General features: G+C 38.5%; 1 protein-coding gene across 9 annotated transcripts in view; it reads right to left on the reverse strand.

The window, feature by feature from the left end:
- The window catches only part of LOC119657652 (tropomodulin), a 210,090-nt gene that overhangs the window by 6,959 nt on the left and 180,356 nt on the right, over positions 1 to 22,775 (reverse strand). For 5 of the 9 annotated variants that reach the window (XM_038064665.1, XM_038064670.1, XM_038064669.1 and 2 more), the window contains 2 exons: positions 14,832 to 15,135; positions 3,817 to 3,877 (listed from right to left, as the gene is read on the reverse strand). The exons of 1 other annotated variant lie outside the window; for it this stretch is intronic. In XM_038064665.1, the coding sequence (XP_037920593.1) occupies positions 3,871 to 3,877; positions 14,832 to 15,135 (311 nt within the window). In that variant the 3' untranslated portion in view covers positions 3,817 to 3,870. Of the gene's footprint in view, positions 1 to 2,641; positions 2,790 to 3,816; positions 3,878 to 10,309; positions 10,436 to 14,812; positions 15,136 to 22,775 lie in introns of those variants that run through there. 3 more of the 9 variants (XM_038064667.1, XR_005250155.1, XM_038064673.1) reach the window with 3 other exon arrangements.

A 22,775-nucleotide genomic window follows, 5' to 3' on the forward strand; every position in this document is an offset into this window, starting at 1 on the left:
CCTATAAGAGGATTTTCCAAAGCCAACCATCGGGTGAACCTCTTGACTTCAACCAAGTCCGTGACAGAAGAAAGATGGCGAATGCGATTTAAGCGAACCGATCCCGCTACTGAACCGGTGTAAGGCTAAGAAGACCTCAGTTTTGCTTTCCGTGAAAGTAAACCTCTATAAATTCAGAATCGAAGAACGCTTCATCTCAGATATTTCCCCTGCTTGATAAAGAATAATTAAGAGCATTAAAAATTTTAGATGAAAGCGAATTATCCACATAAGTTTCTAATAATTTCAGGTTCAATTCAATTCAATTTAGCTTTTTCAACAACATACAACATACGGAGCTACACAATAACCTAAAAAGGATAATAAAATTAGATCATTCAGATCGAACCGGACCTACGTGTAGATCAACTGCAATATCCATCGACAAATGCTTAGGCTACACTATGCTGTCTAGTTTGGGAAGGTGGATTGGGTCCTTTGGTCTCAAGTATCATTGCGAAGGATTCACTTATACTTTTACATTAAAATATTGTCGTTAAAATAGATGTTAAATTCCATACAATTTACGTTTTTTTTTTTAACGGATATTGTAATATGACAGGTGAAGCTACTATTTTGGCATAAAAAACATATAGTCATTTTCTAACGCGAGGAGTCTATTGTTTTTCGATTGTACGACTGTAATATAGAGTACAGTAGCGCTACTGGCCACAAGTCAGCGATCGTTGGAGCTCGGAATAAGATCGGCAAACTTATTAAACTACGCTACATTGTACATATAGCATGACTACCCCAAGATAATATAAAGAAAAGAAAAGATTGAGGTAGCCTACTTAATACTACCCTCATTAAAACTCATGATCAGATGGAGTCATACAAGAATTTATAGCTGAAATAACTTCACCAACATACTGATCTCATCCTTTCTTCCAGGGGATCTAAATCAATAAGGCCCTGGTCCCGTTCACAAAAGGTACACTTTTGTGTATAAACTGTTATCCCAGAGAATTTTTTTCACACACCAATTATCCAGCTACATTTCCTTCAAAGATTTAAAGACTATTTTTGAAACAAGCCGGGAAACTGGAACCTTGATGCTTCAGGTATAAAAGGTTTTGTGTTTCTCTATGTTATGAGCATAACGCAGTTCTCCATTGGCTGATAGCATTAGCTCGAGATGTTTAAATCACTCAGTTCTGTTAATGGCAGTAAACTGGCCAGAACTGAGCGATTTAAATATCCCAAGTGCATGACAGCTCCGTCTCACATAGCCAAAAATTCCATTGCCCTCTATTTTTTAGAAAGCGAATCATTTAATGGAGAGTACTGTACTGATAATAGTCAACCTCATAGGCTTCACACTCTGAGTTTAATATTATTAACAAATGCGAAGAACCTACATCAGATATAAAACAGGGTTGGGGAGAAGTAGATTCTTCAGGAAAGGAATTTTAATATTTCACTCGAATGTCAATTATTCTCGTTAATTATGACGTCAGCATCTTATTTGTATGGCTTAGGATGATGTGAATTCTCGCGAAATTGCTAAGTTTGAGCTACTATAACTTTGGCGTTAATAGTCAGATTTCCATGAAATTTGGCATGTGTATGCAAAATTTAGTCCTCTATGCTGATGCGAAATGGTAGTCTTAGGATGAATTTAAGGGGGGTTTTTCAGTAAATTTCTAAATTTCAATTGACATCTTACGCAACTATATCAATCAATCCCTTCTTTGCATGTATAGGGAGCCCCACTTAAACTGCAGCTAAATTTATGTCGATCGCTGTATGCGTGGGATTTCATAGTTCCCATCTGTCCACTAAATTTCGTTCGGATCGCTTTAGCCGTTTTGGAGAAAAATGCGTGTGACAGATAGACAGTGAATCGACTTTTTGCTTTACACAAAACCTTAAAAACATCAAAATTGTTAATTTGAATCGAATAGGATCAATTCCCGTGAGCACTCCCAGGACTGTCGCAATGAAAGACTCCGATTCGAATCCCGCTAGTAGTAGACGGATATGTATCGCAGCTCGATGTTGGACATCGGTCGAATCAGCTGCGAATAAGTACTTGAATTAAATCAGGATGACAATTCCGGACGAATCCAATGCCGAGCATATTATCCAATGTATCGTTATGGACAAGAAATAAAGCGCTTTATCGAATTTCAAGACCTAGGTTAAATTCAGACTGTTTCGCCATCGATTATAATACCACCGACAAAATATTTGGAATCCATACCACCAACGGAAATATTTGCCCAACTATTTGCACCCCAAAAAAGATTTATTTATTTTACAATCTTAAAAAATGAGGAAAGTTACTTTGCAGCTGAAACTAAAAGCCAAATATAATGCCAGGCAAAACAAATTCCAATCGAATCCTCCTTGTCTTTTTTGGCTTCGACTGAAAATGGTGTCGATTTTATTAGTAAAGAAATAAAAAATCTGCTTTAGTAAAAAGAAATTAAGGAAATATAAGAAGCGATCTACCATATTTACAGCGAAAGATCAAAAAGGATCAAATAAAGCTAAATAAATAGTTGAACAGCCAAAGTCACCCAATATTACGTCTCACACCACTTCTAAACTACTAACAATAGAAGAAGATAGAATATATATCAATAAAAGTACGTACTGTCTTTCGTTTTTTCTATAAAATTTTGGAATTATTTGTCTAGATTTTATATTATGCTCATTTCTCTTTTGTATATTTTTGTATTTATTCTGAGAAGAGAGATGTTCACATACACTTTATTTACGCTGGTTGAGGCGGGAAAGGCGTACTGCAAATATCGGAAAAAAATACAAAAAACATTTTAGTTATTTCCTTGTATTACATAAATGTAAGAATAGATAGTAGTCAATAGAAAACAATCAGCGAACACAACTAAAGGGAACAGAACAATCATAAGATACACAACGTCAAATGGAAAACAACTCAAGGATGTTAATAGATATTAATACTAGAATTATTCAAAATCACTTCAGTGTTGTTTTTTTTTCGGTTCAGAGATATCTGAATCCCTGTTTACATTGATATGATTATTTTTATTATAGTAAATAAACCAACTTTGCTAAGATACACACAACAACAATTGCAGTTCAAATTTACTTATTCTATGGTTATGAGTATATCTGGGAACTGACAAATTATCTTATCCTCTTGGTATTATATCTGAAATCCATGCTGAAAAATGTTATTAGCGGTGTAAACTATGCATTAATAAATGTGTTCACAACTTGTTAAGCTTTGGTAAATCGCAATATTTCTTTGCTCTTTCAGGAGCTGCAAATTTGAAAAAAAGTGAATATAATGCAATTAGTAAGGAAGGGTCTAAACGGAGCACTTTAGCGATAAAATGTAGCACATCCTTGTATCTTAATCTCAGATTACTATTTGTGACGTCCTTTGGAATGTTGAAATTTGTGCTGAATATTACCCATGCTTCCCATCATTTTGTACGCTCGTTGCTCGCTTAGATGTAGTTAATTTGGTTAGTATTCAGATGCATTTAAACAAATTAGTGTGGTGGGCACCAGTAATTAATCAGGACAACATTGCTGGGCTCTGAAGTGTGGAAATAGGCAAATCTTTTCTGAGATTAAGAAACTTTAAAAAATTAATGCAGTACCTTTCAGTATACAGATCGGTAACGACCCCGTACAATTAAGAGATAAGCCAAGGGGCAAAAGGCGTTTACATTCAGGGACTCTATTCTAGTCGATGTTTATGAAACTAAATGCACAAAGATATGTGACACAGACAACAGAAACAACAATATACAAAATGTAGACTTTACGAACTTTTTTTTTGATTTTCTTTTGTGATTTGAGAGATGAATGGATTTTTACAAGGATCGCAGTTTAGTTCCTATAATGGAGAAAGTATATTAGGAAAGTCAATTTTAAAGATGTTAGTGTTGAATTTCCACAAAATTTATAGAAACCAAAGAATTCACAAAACTTTCGCTCATGTGTGTTTGTTGTGTTGTTTGTGTAGGAATTGTACGAAGCTTTTTAAGCAGAAAGCCTTTCATGCAAACATTTTACACTTTTTTTGCAATTTAAACAGACGATTAAGGATAGTAATTTTTAAGGGAATAAAATGCAAATCGTACAACATTCAAGTGTAATTTTGTCGGAAGCAAGGAATCAGAGAAAGAAGATATATTCCTCGTCTTGACCACAAGTAAACTGATATATTTTACAAGTGTCCACCGAAAATATATCATTAACAAATTGACCTTAATCACAAATAATATAGAATTTATAATAAAGAATGGGTCAAATTTCTGAACATGTACCGGGGTATATCGTAAAGTGAATGAAGCCCTTGAATTTTGAAAGTCACAGATCCTCTCCATGGACTGTTGAGCCAAAATCTTATTTTTATTCTTTGTTGTTATCAACTATTGTAGATATAGAGGTAATGGGGCATTAACTTAGGTGTGTGCATAAATTCTACCCATTTCTGCAAAGGTGACAATTATTTTGTTTATTTACCACTTCAGTGCTTTATATTAGAAAATAAATATAGATTGTTGGATAAATATCTGTATTGTTTATTTTTTAATGAGTATTATTATTATATAGTTTATATTACGGGGTTATTCTATTGTTAAACGCGTAAAAGAAACAATTTTCCAAAATGGAATATTTTTGTCTCATTGTAGGTGCGTTAATTATTTAAAAAATTTTAATTGAATCGGTTGAATGGATTTTCCTGTTACCCCGCGCATTAAAAAAGCGCGTTTTGAAAGAAAGTCTCTATTACTGATTATATTGTATCGGAACCGTTTGGCGCGCGCTTTGAAATATGCTTATAGAATTAAGTAAAGTAGATATCCACGTTATATTTTACACCGTTATCCTTGAACATATATCAAAAGATGTAAAAAGGAAAAATCACAAAAAAGCACTAGAATAACACGGACGTTTTTTATATTATATGTATTTGCATAAAAAAATCTTGACTGACGGTTTCGTCCAGGGCGGAGGCAACTCATCAGACGCTGCCTCACCTCTGCCTTGGGAGCATTGTGACGGAAAGTAGCGACAGGTGGTAATCGCTTCATTTATATTAAGTTTGGGAAAAGTAATGTCGTATTTTGTCAATAGATGGCGACACTTCTACATATCTTGTGTTGTACTTATCGCATCGGGTCATACTATACGGCGATTTGAAGACGACAATCTGGGTTACAGGTGTCTCTTTGACAATTTTATGATTATACATTTCAGTCTCAAGTTATAGCGCGTCAAAGATAGAGTCCACCAAGCAAGAAATTCATCATATTTTATATTTTTACTACCTGAGAGGTAAAAATTCAACGAAAGCAGCCAAAAAAATCTGTGAAGTTTATGGGTCCGATACTGTAACGATTCGCCGATTCGCACAGCACAGCGTTGGTTCGATCGATTTCGTTCTAGTGTTGTGGATGTCGAAGATACATCCCGTACTGGTAGGCTAAACGTCGTAGAAACCGACAAAATCGTCGAAACCATCCAAGTAGACCGGCATGTGAGCATTCGCTCGATTGGCCACGAACTGGGTAAGGGCCATAAAACCGTTTGGAACCATTTGCAGAAGATTGCATTCCAAAAAAAGCTGAGATTTTTGGGTACCACACGAGTTGATGGAAAAAAATCGTGGTCGAAGCGCGGCGACCCGGCCCAAACCATCGCCAAGCTCGGATTGAGGGCCAGGAAGATTTTGCTGTGTGTTTGGTGGGATTGGAAGGGAGTCATCCACTATGAGCTGCTCAACTATGGCCAGACCCTCAATTCGGTCCTCTACTGTGAGCAACTCCACCGTTTCAAGCAGGCGTTTGACCAGAAGCGGCCAGGATTTGTCAATAGGAATGGTGTTCTGTTCCACCCAGATAACGCTCGGCCTCACACATCTTTGATGACCCGCCAGAAGCTACGGGAGCTCAGATGGAACGCCCTATCGCACTCACCGTATAGTCCAAACCTGGCACCAAGTGATTACCATCTCTTCCGGTCCATACAGAACGCCCTTGGTACTACTAAGTTCGCCTCAAAAGAAGATTGCGAAAACTGGCTGTCTGAGTTTTTTATAAATAAGGAGGGGGGTTTTATAACGGGGGGATAATGAAATTGCCTTCTAAATGGCAACAAGTTTGCGAACAGCGCATATTTGACTTAAATCGGACAATTCTAAGTATGTTAAATAAAGCGTTAAAATTCGATCACAAATACGAAATAACATCTTCCCCAACCCAATATATAGCCGCAAACCCGACATGAGTGTGAATTATATTGAAGTGAAATGCGTGCTAAGTTCAAACTTAGACCTGGTCGAAGTGAATTTGTTTGTTGAGGATGCTGGGAGTCCTGAATCCCCATCCACTTGATGCCGTCTAACATGTTGAATATAATTTATTCTATCCGTGAAGGATATAAATGCGAATTGTAGCAGTACTTCTTAACATGCAAATTTTACGTGTTTTTTGCAACTTTAAGCCTTCCGACACCTCCTTATCTTCCATTAAGATTTTTGGAAATATTCGTCCTGTATTTGTGGGTCTTTGCTGGATATCTATGCAGAAATTCAGTCATGCAAGAAGTCAATTTTTTAACGAAATTTTGACAGGTTTGACATCCTGCCCACGACTTAGTAGTAGTAGGCCTTCTAACTGTCCGTGCAACGAGTCATGTAAATTTTCATACTCGCTCTTAGGCTAACAAAAAGATTCCTGTCCAAAACAAGAATCGAAACCGATCCATAGTTCCTCACGTAATGCCGGAGCGTGACTCTAAACCAATATGATTTACAACTCTAAATCTGTCGGACAAAGTGAATCCTTTTTCGAGGGAAGGAAAATTGATTTCGAAAGCGACTAGCTAACATAATATCATCTGCTAAAATTTATTTTAAGTAATATTTTTTTGCAGTCCGACTTCTCAATCGCCGTCTCGGAAGGTTTACTAAACCAACCAGCTTACCACTTCAGTTCTATCCTCAAGTACACTTGATGACAGTATCAGTACAGAAGCAAAACTTTCACTTAAGGAACAAGTGGACGTCTGTTGGAACCCTGTTTGGGTTGCAGCGTGGGGGCAACCCTTCTAAGTATTAAGGCGCAGTAAATCCGGAGAAAGTCCGGATGTGTTGGCACAATTATTCTGCAAAATTAGTGACTTCCAATTGCTATAAAAAGCTGTGATAATTCACTCCTGCTAGACTAGTTCCACAAACTTGACCAGATCAAGTTTCAGTCTGTTAAAATCACTCCTTGGTATCCATAAGCAAAGATTGTCATCTGTTTGAATTTTTAAAAAGGTTCGCTGTTTTGTTTTTTGGATTACGAAGAGGGTAAGCTTCTCCACTCGTTCGATTGGGACCTCAGTTCTGGTTCCAAGACCCAAAGCCACAATTCAGTTATTGCGACTAGTTGTAAAGCGAATGCACTACCGTCGAGTCTGCATTGCGATGTTCAGATTTGTTCCCTTCCAATTAAACAGTGAGTAACCCAATGAGTTGAAATCTTCCTCTGGAAATCATTTTTCAAAATCATGAAATTGACGTCCAACTGGAGCAGGATTTCCTCCCACCTTGCTCGATGACATCTAGAAACAAAACCTGGGAAACCCGTCAGTAGGTGTTCTCGATCTTTCTTTTATGCGTGAACGGTCTTAACTAAAGTGGCTACGGCGTAAAATTTATTTTCCGCAAACATCACTTGAACCCCGATGAAATCCTGCAGGATATTTGCTATGTAGAATTTCAATTTTAATGGAAGATTTTCAATTGTCATAGTACCCGAAACCTCTTGGGGTAATGGTTGATGTGACAAAAATCGGTAAGATTATGCAATCAAATAAATGCGTGCCGAACCCTCACTGCAATGAGGAGTCTAATATATGGAGAACACAAACATTTAGCATCCAGATTTGACTCCATGTGAGTCCACAACCCGATTAAGTGATGAGAGAGAGCTTATTTTGAAAGCAATAGTAAAGAGTTGTATTGAAATACATAAAAATGATGTTTAACTAGTCCGGGTTCATTTTGATCACATGGTCACTATTTTGAATGATAAAGGACATGAGATGCTCGTGAAAAGATTACTGGTACACAGCGTAGGTTTATAATATGATGCAAGTGATTTTGTTATAATTGAGAACATAAGGGGAGGACAAACTTTACCGCTGCCTATTCCGCGTATATTCTCGAAAGATTGGAAGCATACCGACGCTACCGATCATAGTACACGCTGTCATATAACTCTGTACTTCCATAGGTTCCTAGCGAAGCACAAGTTGGTAACGCGTTCCTAACCCCCTTATAATCCCAATTAGAGTTCTAAGGATAAAGACCATAATGAAAGGGCACTGTTTTGACGACAATGAAGTAGTCCAAGCCGCTGTGTGGTCCGATCTAATCAAACAAAAATAACTATGGTAACAAAAAGAGCAGAATTTCAACTGTCGACTGCTATTAAGAACATGTTCACTCCAAGCGGATACCGTCGGGATTTTATATTATCGTCTAAGGGAGGAAGTCGCTTTCGAATCGAGTTAGAGCCTTTGGCATGGTTAAGAAAAGGAAGTCTATGCCCTCAAATAGATTATTATTCAATCCTCAAAACAATGAAGAATAGCAAGGTTCACAGGATCTGCAGAACGATAATAAAATATGTGTTTTTTTATGGGATTGACTTTCATCATCATCAGAGGTGATGATGTCAATTGACACGTAAAATCCTACGCCAAATTCTTCATTGACTGAAAGACGAAAAATACTCAATTTGATACTGCATTTCTTCTTATGCAATTTCCACCATGATCCAGCGCCATCAGTAGGTGAATAATTCCAGTGAGCTGGTTAGAAGGACCTAAAAACTGTATTCAAAACCAAAGGCAAGGAAATCGACCAGTTGGAGAGATGCAAAGTTTGTGGGAGCTTTGTCGATATTACCAGTAAAAAGCTGCGGGATATTTCCAGATGACGCGGTGCGAGATCAAGCTCGCTGGAAGAGTTGGATCGGAGAGGTCAAAACTTGAGTTGGACGGTTCATTGTAATAGAAGCATACCAAATAATAAATTCCTACATTCCTACAAAAGAAACGAAGACTATCTAGAAGTGACGAAGAAGCAGATTTACTAAAATATGAAAACGGCTGTGGAAAGACAATAGGACAGCAGCAACAGAAAAATTCAGAAATGGTTAGTCACTCACATGGAATCCTGTGGAATACCCGCTAAATTTTAAACCGGTAACTTTAATTTAGATAGCTAATGAAGCTTATCACATCAAAAACCGCGAGAAAGATATAAAACGCAGCCGAGCTTTTGTAATAACGGACCCGGCTTCATCGTGAAATGTGAGGGAACATCAAAAATTTATCTATTGCCAAAAACCAGGCTGAAAATTCAGAAGATCTCTCCCTGAAAAAAGAGCGATTGTTTTCCAAAATAACATCTCTACGGAAAAGCAATTATTAAAAGGAAAAAAAAAATATTTAGCTCTAAGGAGATAATTGTAGATTGACTTGAAGGTTTTATGGTACGTGTCCTTGAAGAAGAATGTATTTATCACCAAATAATAATAAATATACCAATTTTTGTTATATCTAATATTCTAATAAAAATTAACTTTAAAATTAAATAGGTATTATTATATACGTAGAATGTAGAACTTATAGAACTTATGCACACACTCGTCCACCCAAATTTCCCGTTTATCAAGAAAAAAATCAGCTAAAATTTTGCTCCAGTTTGTCAAAACCCTGTTGATTTTTATCAAATTATTAAAATTAAAACAAATTGGGTTGCTCATTGTTAGTATTGCCTCAGAACGTTAATGGTATCTAAAAATTTTCCCAGATTGATTTTTACTAATCCCTTAATGAAATTCTGAAATGGTATAGACAAGACAAATATGGCTTTCATTTTATAATTCTGTGGGTTATTTTTTATTTTTAAAGCCGAATCCCCTCCATTGCTAGAACCCAAAACTTTCGTTAGAAAAGTCAAAATTCGTAATACCTTTTTTACAAATACGCCATCCAAATACGAAACATCAATTTTAGCGTTAGAGTAGCTAACTACCGCCATCACGCATTATATATATAGTTTAATATTGCTTATCATTAGAGTCAATATTAATTCAGAATTAGAAAAGATTATTATTTCCTGTTATTGTTTTAATGCAATATCTACACAATGTGCGAAAGTTATTTCCAGTTTTATTGGCAAATACAAAATACAGTCACCAAAAAGAAGTTAGATACCTTCATTTTGCTTTGTTTTCATTAAAACGTTCTTGTATTTTTAAATTTATTTAATTATATTGTAATTTGCTTTTGAGGGAGGGACAGATTTTTTATTGGATCATAGCTTCCTTCCTATGTAGATTATTGAAAAATCTGAATTGTAGACGTAAGTCAAGATCTTTCCTTACTGTAAACATAAAAAAGAGAAAAGGAAAAAACATCAAGGATAATACAACATATATATGTACAAACAAAACATTAAACTAATGAAATTGTTATTTAGTAACTATAAAGTACAATTTAAACGTTAAAACTAAGTAAAAAACTAGGGACAGGTGCGGTGTAGTTCACTTAGCATTATATTGAGGCGTGGTGAACTTCAGAATCTTCATTTCGTTGAATACTTTCGATTAAGTTTAAAATAATTTGCAAAAAAAATAAACACTAAATATGCCCTTTTCTTAAATATCCTATCGGAAGTATATTGTTTTCAAGAAATAGAAGAAAAGCAAAATGTTTTTATAAACAGTCGGCAGATGGAAAGCCTTAAATATAACTCTCATTGTACCGTCCAGAACGAAGTACACCAACATTATTGCATTTCGTGCAGGCGTACTTCGTTAGCACGAATATTGAAAAAATTAGGGACAAATTAATGATGAAATGTTTACAATTTCTTCAACACATATTCTAAAAATAAAATGACAGAAAATTAAGCAAAAACTCTCAAAAAACAAAAATGGGAACAATCAAAAATAAAACACCTAAAAAGGAGAAAAAACACGTTTGATTTGCTCCTAAGTACGAATAAGGGTAAAAGGCAAAGCGCTGCAACTATGTGAGGTTGTGTTGTTTTGTGTATGTGTAGACTTTATGTTTAGAGTGTAAATTTCGCTATGAACTGGAAATACACAAGATCTAGAAGTCACCATATGGCAGCAATGATAAGTAGACCCAGTTAGCTGACCATTCCATAGTAGATGTCTTAAAGGGATAGAATAGAAATCAACAACCCCAAATGTCAAAATTTTCTTATGTGGTCAGCATCTGCCTTATTATTGAACCCCAGAATTGTCAATAAAAACATAACAAGAAAACAACCCTTAAATGGAAGAATTCGACTTTATCTAACTTCATGTGGCAGCACATCAGGCACTGTAATATCGATGTTGCTGCAATCGATAGGCTTAAACAAATCCTTCGCCTTATATACCCTTTTTTCTGGAAGAAATCGACAAACTTCCAAAAGAATGAAAATAGATGGCCAAAAAATAAGTACTTTAGGGTGACAAAGGCGTTTGGCGGCGGATGGTTTTATACAGGGAAGCAAGCAATGTTGACAATGAAGAGGAGAGATAATAAATATCAGGAGATATTGATTGTCAAATTGTTTTTGAAGAATATCCTTATAATATAAGATGCAGCAAACATATTCTGTTGAATGTGATGTGGACAGATTCCTGAATATAATAAAGCTTCAGCAGATACACGAAAATATCGATCGAAATTGTGGCAACGATATTTTCGCAATAGAATTCGAATAGAAACTGTTCAATGGGGAATGATATATGGTTGCCAGTTACCTTCTTGCACTGAAGCCATGAACTTTCGTTGCAACTATGTATTGCGAACCTCGCGATAGAACAACCTAAAAAGAATACGCCTTGTCGGCTTTTTCTCTTGTGACCTGCTTACTGTTTCGTATTTTGATCGTATTTCATTCTGGATGACAAAATAAAATGAATTCTTGATTTCTTCTGAAAAGGCGAATCATGGATTGCGATATGCGAAAAAAAAATTACTACAATTTCAAACCTCCTCACGCTTGAGGGTAGCAGTGAACCTAAAAATAATATGAACTTTGTTGAAGATTTAAGAGTCAAAGGAAAGGGAATATATAGAATGTAGTTTAGTCGAACCCTGGTGAAGCTTGACGAAATAGTAAAGGAAAGTGGCCTGAAATGATCAAAATCATGATACAACCGAACAAGAAAGATGCCAATCAGAGAAAACCCGACACTAAACGATTTCAACTTTGATTAACTCGAAAGTTTTGTGCTCTTAATCCCAGTTTCGAGAAAGGACAACAATAAAATACACGAAATCAACAGGCGGACTTGTGAAACTTGATGACTTTAATTCGGCCTGTCTTATGTTATCACAAGGAGAGGTGGACGATAAGCCAATCCGGAGAGCAAAAAATTAATCACTCGAACGTTGAGTGCTCAGGGGAATCTTAGGTTCAATGAAGATTGAGGGCGGATAGTGAATAAAGTACAAGAATTGTATGATGAACTAGAATCACCATCCGTTTTACGATTCAAAATCTCTAGTCGACAGGTCATATAGAAAGTATAAATGTCAAAAGAATTTCCAGACGCCTACTTCAAAGCAAGATGGAAAGTAGACGACCACGTGGGAAACTCGGGGACAGATGGAAGGACAACGCAACTTACATGTTGCTCGGCTTTCGAAATTTAAAAATGCGGGCATTGCACCGAGAAGAGTGGAGTCGAAATTTTCTTTCGAACCAACAAGAGGAACCAAGAATCATCATCGGAGTCCAATTTAATAACGATTTGAGGTAGGATCCTCAATTTTAACATTTTAACATACGATTGAAGCGAATTCGGCTCAGAAGAGCTAGGTGATGTCACGAACGTATAATAGAATAAAAGATTGGTACTCAAACTGAAATATAGTACTAGGATATGATGTCACAAGTCAACTAAAATGAAGCATTTATAAAGGACCAAATGCTATACCATTATCACGATGGCTCCATATCTCCAGGATTAACAATGGACCACCATTTTCGGCGAAGCAGGTTCTTCAAAAATACCGGGAATATGTACTCGATGAAGATCACCTCCATGGACACCAGAGGTTCGGTGTTTGTAGGATTTACGAAATTGTGGCATTATCAGACGATGTGGTTATTATGCCACGACTCATACTTCGAACTAAGAACTGTAACGAGGCTTGGGGTCACCAGCAATTTCCGACGCGTTGAAAACTAAATACATGACCCAAAATCAGGGGCGTACAAAGGTTTGAAAAGGTAGACTAGGGGCAATGAACAATACGCAATTCAGCGGGAAATCCCTGCTATTTATAAGGCATTATACGAAGTACTCCCTATTATCAAGTCAATAAAAGCCTACAGGACTACCAGATCTACAAGATTCTAATATACATTGTGTTTTTGCGGATGAGCAACGCCGACACTAATGCAGGAATCTGAAAAGTAGATCGACCCATTTTAGTGGAAAATTGTCGTAAATTTATACGGAACAACCAAGAAAGAGGAGAGATGGAGACGGCTTTTGAAAGACGGAAAAGGTAGGACTTAATTGATGCTGATGGTTTCCTTGGTTTTCAAATTGAAGGACGCGATCTTTACACAACTCCAAAAAAGATATCCAGGAGGCGAAGACATGATGTACAGTACACCGCAGAATTGGTAGCATAATAGGCCAGATGCCATGTACAAACACCACGATGAAGTCTTTGAAAAGGCTTAAATTTGTAAAGAATCCAAAAAAAGTTAAGACTAGAGAATGCGGAGAAATCGAAAGCTTAGAAAAGTGTGAAGAACAAAGCAGACGATGATCATCAGTCTCTTTTTAGCATCAGCAAATAACTCATTCTTCCCGAGGCAAGTTCTATTGAATAGGGGGGGGGGGGGGGGATATTTCGATCTATGGTAGTGTGAAAGCATATCCACAACGAATCGAGACGTCTTCACCTTCATAGTAATGTTTTGATGACTTTTTTCTTGGGTTTGCCTTGCGACAAAAACGACATGATTGCATTTTCCAATCTATCCGACAATCGGGCAACGTTATAAGCACTAAATAGCAGCATTATATGAAGTCAGTTGGGTAGAGTTGCTGCTAAAACTAAGTTGAACGAAATATTCCTGACGTCGAACATCGAACATTGCTAGTAATCAGGAGGTTAAAAGACTGGCACGCCAAAGGTCTGGCTCCACAATGGTGCGACTATAGCTAGCACTTGGCATCAGTCCATCCATTGCCAAATCTGATTTGAAGCACCAAGTTGCAACGGCTTACGCAATCGAATGGAGAAATCTGAATTCCTGCCTTAAGGAGAATAATAAGAAAACTCTGATAGGACTTTTGACAGGATACTGCCCCTTTAACTACCAGATGTAAAATTTGGGATGGCTACCTCGGTTATATGTAACTAATGTAAGGAAGACAAAGAGACGGCCCTGCATTTCATATGCAGTTGCCGGGCCTCCTTAGTCGAAGATAATTCGTAAAATTTTTCTTCAACGGAGAATCTGTGCACTTTCAACCTTGGAACGTTCTCAGATTCGCAAAACTAACGGAGGCTGCAGCCAGGAAGCCATTGAATAGAGGATTTTAGGGGACAGTACAAAGGACTGAGCAAATTCGCTTTTCCACCAATTTCAGTTACATACTAATTTGTAAATTGTGTATTGTGTTTATGTATGTTGATAACATTTGTGTACAATTGAGAATAAACAGTCAAATCATCCAACTCCTTTCACATATTCTCTGTTCTATATCCTTACACTCTCGTCTCGCACTCACGTCTGCGTATCATTTCCGTCATCAGCGTAACTACTGTTGGGCGTTGCAGAACGTCGTCCCGATACAACCACATTATCCTCATCGATATCGACCGATCCGCGAATCACGGCGTTATCAGGATCAAATTCAACATCATAATCTGGTGGGGGTTGTGGTGATGGTGTGGGCGACGGTGATGGCGATAATGATGGCGTAACCGCCAGCCTTTTGTATTGTTCATTCAAAAGTTCAGATGGTGAAATTTCTTCATTGCTCGGCAAAATCAACTTTGGTAGGTTGGGTTTCAACTTTTGCACACGCACGACTTTTTTTATTTTCAAAATAAAAATATTCGGAATATTTTTTTTATGTGCATTACGTTTTAGCATTTCAAAATAAATTTAAATTTTTTTTTTTATTTTTGTGGAATTGGGCATGATTTATAAACGTGGAGAGAAAGAAAATGAGAAAAACAAAGGGCATATAATATTTTTTTAAATTTAGCTAGAACACATAAATCTACCTTAAATAGCTAAATTACATTTAAAACAAATAAAGTATTACACATAAATCACTATTAGAACATGAACCAAACAATGGGTTATGGCGTCAAAAAAACCGAATGCGTTAATGTTAAATGGGAGAGCGTTTTGGATGTGCAAAGCAGAAAGCAAGACGACCGTGTTTTCGCTCGTTAAATGTAAGTTTAATGAATTCAAGAAGACCTAAACACTAACCAGCGGATATATTTTATTACACATAAACGAAAGGGACATTTCCAAGTATCTTATATCGGTTAAATTGCCGTCAAATTTGACAATGGCTAAACGAAAAACTCTAACGAGAGAACCCTAACCCTCTGTGAGGGGTGTCTATTCTATACCAAAAACCTTAGTTCCCTACAGTTTTCTCTAAAGATGAAATCAAAGATCAGAATAGAGTCGGAGTTAGACGTAAACAACTGAGTAGATGATCTTCTTAGCTCCTGAGGTGAACTCGTCTTTGAAGAATCAGCGCGTGGATAGAAATAAGTTCATCTCTAATTTGGCTCAAATACCAGTGCAAGACCTCGAAAAATTTGCTCTGTAGGGACGACCCTATTTTCAGTAATTCGCTTTAAAAATCTAAAATAGGAATTTCAAACAACAAAAGGCCCGGTAGGATTGGCCCGTGAACAATGACCATCTAGGCTGGAAACTTTAAGGAGGTGATATCAGCTATTCAGATTCGCAGGTCCCATTCCAATCGATAATGTTCAGTGACTTGATAAAACCCAAGGAAGAAAACAATATTCCGGATTTTCTCTTAGCGGCCTTGGCCGTCGGTTATACGAATCTGGACAAGCAAATGTCACTTTGAGGACTTCATTAGTGTTCCATCAGTGAAATTTGTAATCCTATAATACTGAGCGAAAAAAAGCAGCTCGTCAACTCTGAAATGACAACCTCTAATTCTGGTGGCTGGGGCAGCCTTTCACCCTCATGCGTCCAACAATCAGAGAATATTATAAGTAATGCAGTGCTGCTAACAGAAATAAAAACTGTTTTTAACCTAATAGCGAGCTTACTAGGAAAAGGGAGGGGGGGGGGGGGTATATTTTCAAACTTCCTGGGAATTGAAGCTAGAGACCCACGAAAGTGAGCGAAACTCTTCGGCCTATAAAAGGTTTACAAACAGTCAAAATTTGTAACCATTTACCTCCGCGTCAGGGTAAAAACTGAGAACCTAGTGTGACTGCTCTAAACAGCCAATGAAGATATTGATAATAACTTGCTAAAGATACTTAGTTAAGTGAAGAAGGAATTGCTCAAAGTAACAAACGTGAAGCGCTTGATCAAGGAAAGTCAGCCAAACACAAGGAGTAGGCTGCTCGGATGGCAAATGTTCCAATTTTTGAAGATGTCCGCTTCTGGTTCCCCTATTACAGGTCACTTCCAATATCGATGTCATTACCATGGATTGAACAAAATTTGATAACATATGCTAACCCAACATTTACTTCTCATTCTGCATTACCATCACCCAAGGCTTGTTAGATATGTTTAAGACAAGTAGGAAGTGTATTATCGTGACTTTTGGAGGAAGAAATCGCATTGTACTCTAAAATCAACTATTTTGAAGGAAGAACCTTGCACTGAAGTAGGGAATAAATTGTTTCTAAAACGCTCTAGACGGAATCCATGTCAACAATAGTATTTACTTTCTTTGCTAAAAGCACCGCTGAAGTCTAACACCCTCCGTCAGAGCCGTAGAGAGCAAACCCGGGCTCGGGGTGAAAATTATGCGGAGAAACGGAACCCAAGGTGAAAATTCCATGGGTCTACAGTGAAAATGATTTTCTCATTAAAATCTCCATTTCGGGCCATTAAGAAAACTCTGGGCCCGGAGAGAATCCCCCCACTCCCTTCCCATCCTCCTCTCGACAAGTCTGGCGTCCGCTGTACAGCAACCGACATACCTTAACAGTGGGATAGGTGGGAGTTCTCCCCGTACCGAGCTATTTCGTCAAATGATGAACCAGCTGAGCGAAGCAAAGATCCTACCAATACTGCGATAAAGCTTGAAAATCGAAGCGACCATGCTAATGGTCTACACTCCCACTACTGCAGAGAAACTAGATACACCGCCTGGCATTAATATAGGTAATGCAAGGTTTCTGGGAAAAACTCATTGATGGTTCCAGAAAGAAAAGGGGCCCAACTTTCCTTGCGGACACGAGATGTGCCAGTATTACTACTCCCAGTTCTCGTAGGAAACCCCACTCAAACAGCTGATTTGAAACTGTATATCGTTAATAAGAATTTTTTTGGCACTTATAACTCATGATTTACCTCAACCTTGCTCCTGAATTCTTCTGGATATATATTATGGCAAATACTTTGACCGACAGATAGGTCAATTTGTAAAGCAGGCTGGTTATTGCCAGAATAATAAATTTCTCTTTATGTATCTTGTTCCATTATTTTCTCAATGAGGAAGTGCCGCGGTCTCTTTCTAGACAACGCATTGAAGCACAAAACTAATTCCGCAGAAGCTTCAAGGGACCAATGCGAATTTGCTAGGTCTTCAGTAGTCAGTGGGACAGCCGGTTCCATTTTGTCCGGGGATTTGGCGACCCTGCAGGAAATATCGAAACCACAACAGGACTATTTCGAACAAGCTTAAGATCGCGAGTACAATCAGAACGGTCCGGGGCCAAAACAGTTTTGCGAAATGATGTGGCATCGGATTGATTTTCGCTCAGACGTTTGCTGCAAGTAGCACACCCGCTCACTCAGAGAGTGATGTGGGGGCTTGCCAGAGCAAATAATGGTTTTAATCCTTTAGAAATAATAATTTGGATGTATTTGGTGCATAAAGAAAAGGAACAAGCATATCAGCCGGAAAAGTTTACAGATGCAGATTGGTTTGCATCTAAATGAAGAACAATTGACAGAAATATTGAATGTTGCCCAGGAGTTGTAAAGAGAAAATCCGGGCCCTGAGAGGAAACTATGCAGACCCCTCAATATTTTTCTATTTGCATGAAGTTTCTAATCGGAGTCTACAACAAAATTCCAGGCTAGGGAAAAAGACTCCATTTCGCTTCAATTTTCATCAAACATACTTCCGCAAGAAAGCACTTTGGCCGTGAAAATTGTGATATTCAGCCTCTCTCTCTCTGGTTCCTACTGGTGTGGAGTTTTTCGGAAGGATACTAATTTATCAAAATCAAATTAGATGGGAAGTAACCCGATGGTTGGCCGAAACAACGATAGCTTGATACGCTTGATGGTGATTTGAAAGCTTCGAGAGCCCACTCAGATGAGACTTTTGACCAAACAAGATAGCGATATCGATCAAGAGGACCTGGCTCCACTTCTAAAGGGGACAAAGATTGATATTTCAGGAGACGAGAGGGATCTAGAATTTCCCTAAATGCTGAAGACTGTCTCTCTTTGCCGCACTCGAGTGAAGAGCATTTATCCATGCAGTCAACGGAAAAAATACTCCCATCTTCTGTCAGCCTGAAAATTACACAAACTATTGGCAATTCGCAAGGAGCTACGCAGAATCTGGAGGTTCCTCCTAGTATTAGATTATCAACTTTCAGGTAGAACAACGTTTCGGCAATGTCTCGAATGGTAAACGGCATAGCACCAGAGCCATGGATAGAAAATCAGTGCTCGGGGTGAATATTATGGGGAAAATCCAGGTTGTAAAATATGATCCCCTCCTATTATCCATTCATTTCACTCCAATTTCTATTCCGAGCCCCCGAAAAAACTCCAAACCTGGGGAAATGGGCCTCTTTCTTCCTCTCTCGTTCAGCCCCATGTTACCCAATTGAACATTTCTGAGCGTCTACATCTACAGGAAAAGTCCAAAACGAAAAAAAAATAGAAAAAATAAAGGTTTTTACATCGAACTGGGACTGGGAGTTTCTTCAATTCCATCCAAGCCCAAAAAATCATGAATGAATCCAGGCCAGTGTGCAATGTGTGTATATTGTATCCATTACGATAATAAGGAAATTTGTATTGCATTATTGCCTAATATTTGGTGAAATGACTAATGGTGAACAATACTAGTAATCCACATACCCAACGTTTCAAACAAAATGATCGTGGTATGCCTAGAGATATGACAAATCTTTTTGTCTACATTGCTCATTTCGGCCCCACGTTGCAAAACACCAAATGCAACGTACTGCCCTAATCACTATACTCATGGGCCCTCCAACAATCCAGATTTCTATTTATTCCCAGAGAAATCAAAAAATTAAGGATAACCAACCTTTTGGTTCAGTTTTTTTTATTTTGTTTTAGAGCACAAACGAACGGATTGATAGGTTTTTTCAACGAGGTTCTGGCTCCATTATAAACGGACCAGAGTCAGCCCTTGGGGTAAATGCCACACACTGTCAAGACTATTTTGAAATGTGAGGTCACAAAAATTAACGTAAACGAATGAGATAACGTCAACTTCTATTAGCAAACATAAACCATCGACAGGGAACCTGAATTCGTTAATTATTCCTTAAGAAAAGGAACGGCCCTATTGGGGTCTTTACAGGGGCTTTGTTCACTAATCTATGACCGTGAAACGATCAGGGTGATGAATTTTGCTACCTGTACTCAGTTAAGGTTGAACAGAAGACAATTCTGCATTCTTTCTGCACGTAAGTGGCTATTTCAGAATTAATACGGGGGAGAATCTACACATTCTCTCTCATTTTAAGAGAGGCAGGAAATTCTGCGACTAGTTCGTCTCTTATTCCATAGGAATAGCACATCTGACCAATGGTGGCCTGCTCCCCTCCCCAGCAGAGGAAAACAGTTCCTTTCAGATCTAGCAGTCAAAACATTTTTACCAACCAAAATGTTAGACTGAGTTGATGGCTGATGAAAAAGCCCACCCACAGAGGAGGGCAGAATCTTTGTAAGGTGTCCCAGTTTGGGGCAAGGAATTTGAGTGTGAAACTGGGAGATGATGACGTTATCACAACATAAAATTTACCATTAGCATCGTCACTAGTGCAATGCCTTTTATGACCAAGCCTTGCTTCAATCTGGAGTTGGTTTGACAGAAGCTTTCCATAGATATGAAACTAAACCGAAACAAGTTGGGAAACCGGAAGCTAGACGCTTCAGGTATGAAAGGTTTTGTGTATTTCTTTTATAAAGAGATTTGAGTGTGCATTTGTCCCATTAGAATGTAGCACGTAAAATATGCATATATTATGTGAAAATATCCACCTTTAATTCAAGCCGAACAATACGAAAATCTGCATAGCGGAGTATGGATAGCAGACAAAACCAATAAGGTGGCGATATAGAGCTGCGGAAGCCAAGCTATAGTAGATGCGAAAAAACATCCAGAGGACGGGTTCATCCATGCCAAGAGCAGAGAAACCAACCTAAGAGGACGAATATTGCTGGAGACATTCCCGCGCTTGAACGTGGTACTTGATAGCTATGAGGGAGCCAACACATGCCGAAGAGAGAATAGCAATCGGTGGTAGACCTACACACACAATGATCATCAGGCTATCATCTTTCAAACCTCTCAAAGGAATATTATGAAGCCATTAAAACGAATAACGATGAGCTGGGTAATCAAGAAATTGGACGCAGAAATGTTCAAGGATGTACTTCTGGAAGATACATTGCTATTGGGAAGCGCACAAAAAAAGTTTCGCAGGTCGTGGAAAAATTGCAGCGGGTATGCGATGCCGCTATGCCTCGACGTAGCACTTTCCGAAGACAAAATCCTAATTTTTGGTGGAATTCCGAAATTGAGGAATGCCGGAAAAAGTGCTTCAAGCTAGGAGATGCTTCCAGCGCAGAAGAAATCGACCTGAGTTCGAGGAGCTACACGTGCAATATAAAAATGCGAAAAAAAATTCCAAGTAGCTATCGCAAACAGCAAATCAGAACATTTCAAGCGGATGTGTACAGAAGCTGATTCTGACCCATGGGGTGGCGCATATAGGTCGATGATGTCATCACTAAAAGGGGAGCGCTCCCCACCGACTACTTGTTCAGAGTTTTTGCAGAATATAGTGAACACTCCATTCCCAGTAGATGTGAATTGTACAAGTCTGCCTGGAGTACATTTAAATCCCGACGAAGTTCCGGTAGTGGTAAATGAGGAGGTTTTAGACGCAGCAAAAAGATTGACTGAAAAAAGACTCCAGGACCGGATGGAATCTCTAATATTGCCCTGAAAGTAGTCGCCAGGACAGCGCCAGGTATGTTTGCCCAAGTTTTCACGGCATGCCTTAGGGAAGGAGAATTCCCCGAGCAATGGAAGCTACAAAAGCTAATACTCATTCCGAAGGTAGGTAAACCATTGAATGACCCCATCTCATATAGACCGATTTGTCTGGTCAATACCATTGGCAAACTATTTGAAGGAGTAATATATAACAGACTGCTTGCTGTTGCGGAAAAGGAAGGAGGCCTTCTCGACAAACAATTTGGATTTCGTAAGGCGGAATCAACTGTCGACGCAATCAGCATGCTGACTGGCTTGGCTCAGGCTGCAATAGAAGAAGAAAAATGCTGCGTAGTAATAACCCTCGACGTAAAAAATGCGTCCAATAGTGCAAAATGGAAAAAAATCATCGAGGCACTCGGCAAGATACAGGCCCCGAAGTACATTGTACGCATTGTGGTTGAGTTTCTCCTTGGGAGAAGGCTTTACTGCGACTTGGACAATGAGTTAAAAATACTCCCGATAACTTGCGGAGTGCCACAGGGTTCTGTCCTGGATCCCTTGCTGTGGTTAGTTATGTATGATGGAGTGTTGACGCTACGCCTACCGGACAACGTGACAACTATTGGCTTCGCCGATGATATCGGAATAACAGTGGTTGCAAAGCACCAAGACGAGATCGAGATCTATGCAAATGAAGCGATATGGGAGATCAATTCCTGGTTGAGAAATGCTGGCCTTTGACTTGCTGAACATAAAACAGAAGTAGTTCTCATTAGCAAAAAAATCAAAGTTGGCGAAAAAACAATTCGCTCAAATACTTGGGAGTAATTATTGACAGAAAACTCAACTTCAAAAGACACATTGAGTACGACGCAACTAAAGCGTCTTCCATCGCTGCAACGATCTCGAGGATACTACCGAACATTGGTGGGCCAAGACAAAGTCGACGTCTTCTGCTTTCTAGGGTAGTCAGCTCCGTGCTACTCTACGCAGCTCCAGTTTGGTAAACTGTTCTGAATACCAAAGTGACCTGCCGAAAATTGGGAATGGCGTATCGGCTAAGTGCACTCCGGGTATACAGTGCGTATCGGACAATATCAGGAGAAGCAGCATATGTACTAGCAGGGATAGACAACTTGGCGAATGAAGGTCGGCGACTCTACGACAAAACGTATGCAGCTGGAGAGTCTAGCCTATTTCGATGGCAGCTGGCACGGTGGGAATCTATTGAAGGGTGGCAAAAGCGATGGGACGAGTCACAAA

This window comes from Hermetia illucens, chromosome 5 (assembly GCF_905115235.1).
Source record: "Hermetia illucens chromosome 5, iHerIll2.2.curated.20191125, whole genome shotgun sequence".
In the NCBI taxonomy this organism is placed as follows: domain Eukaryota; kingdom Metazoa; phylum Arthropoda; class Insecta; order Diptera; family Stratiomyidae; genus Hermetia; species Hermetia illucens.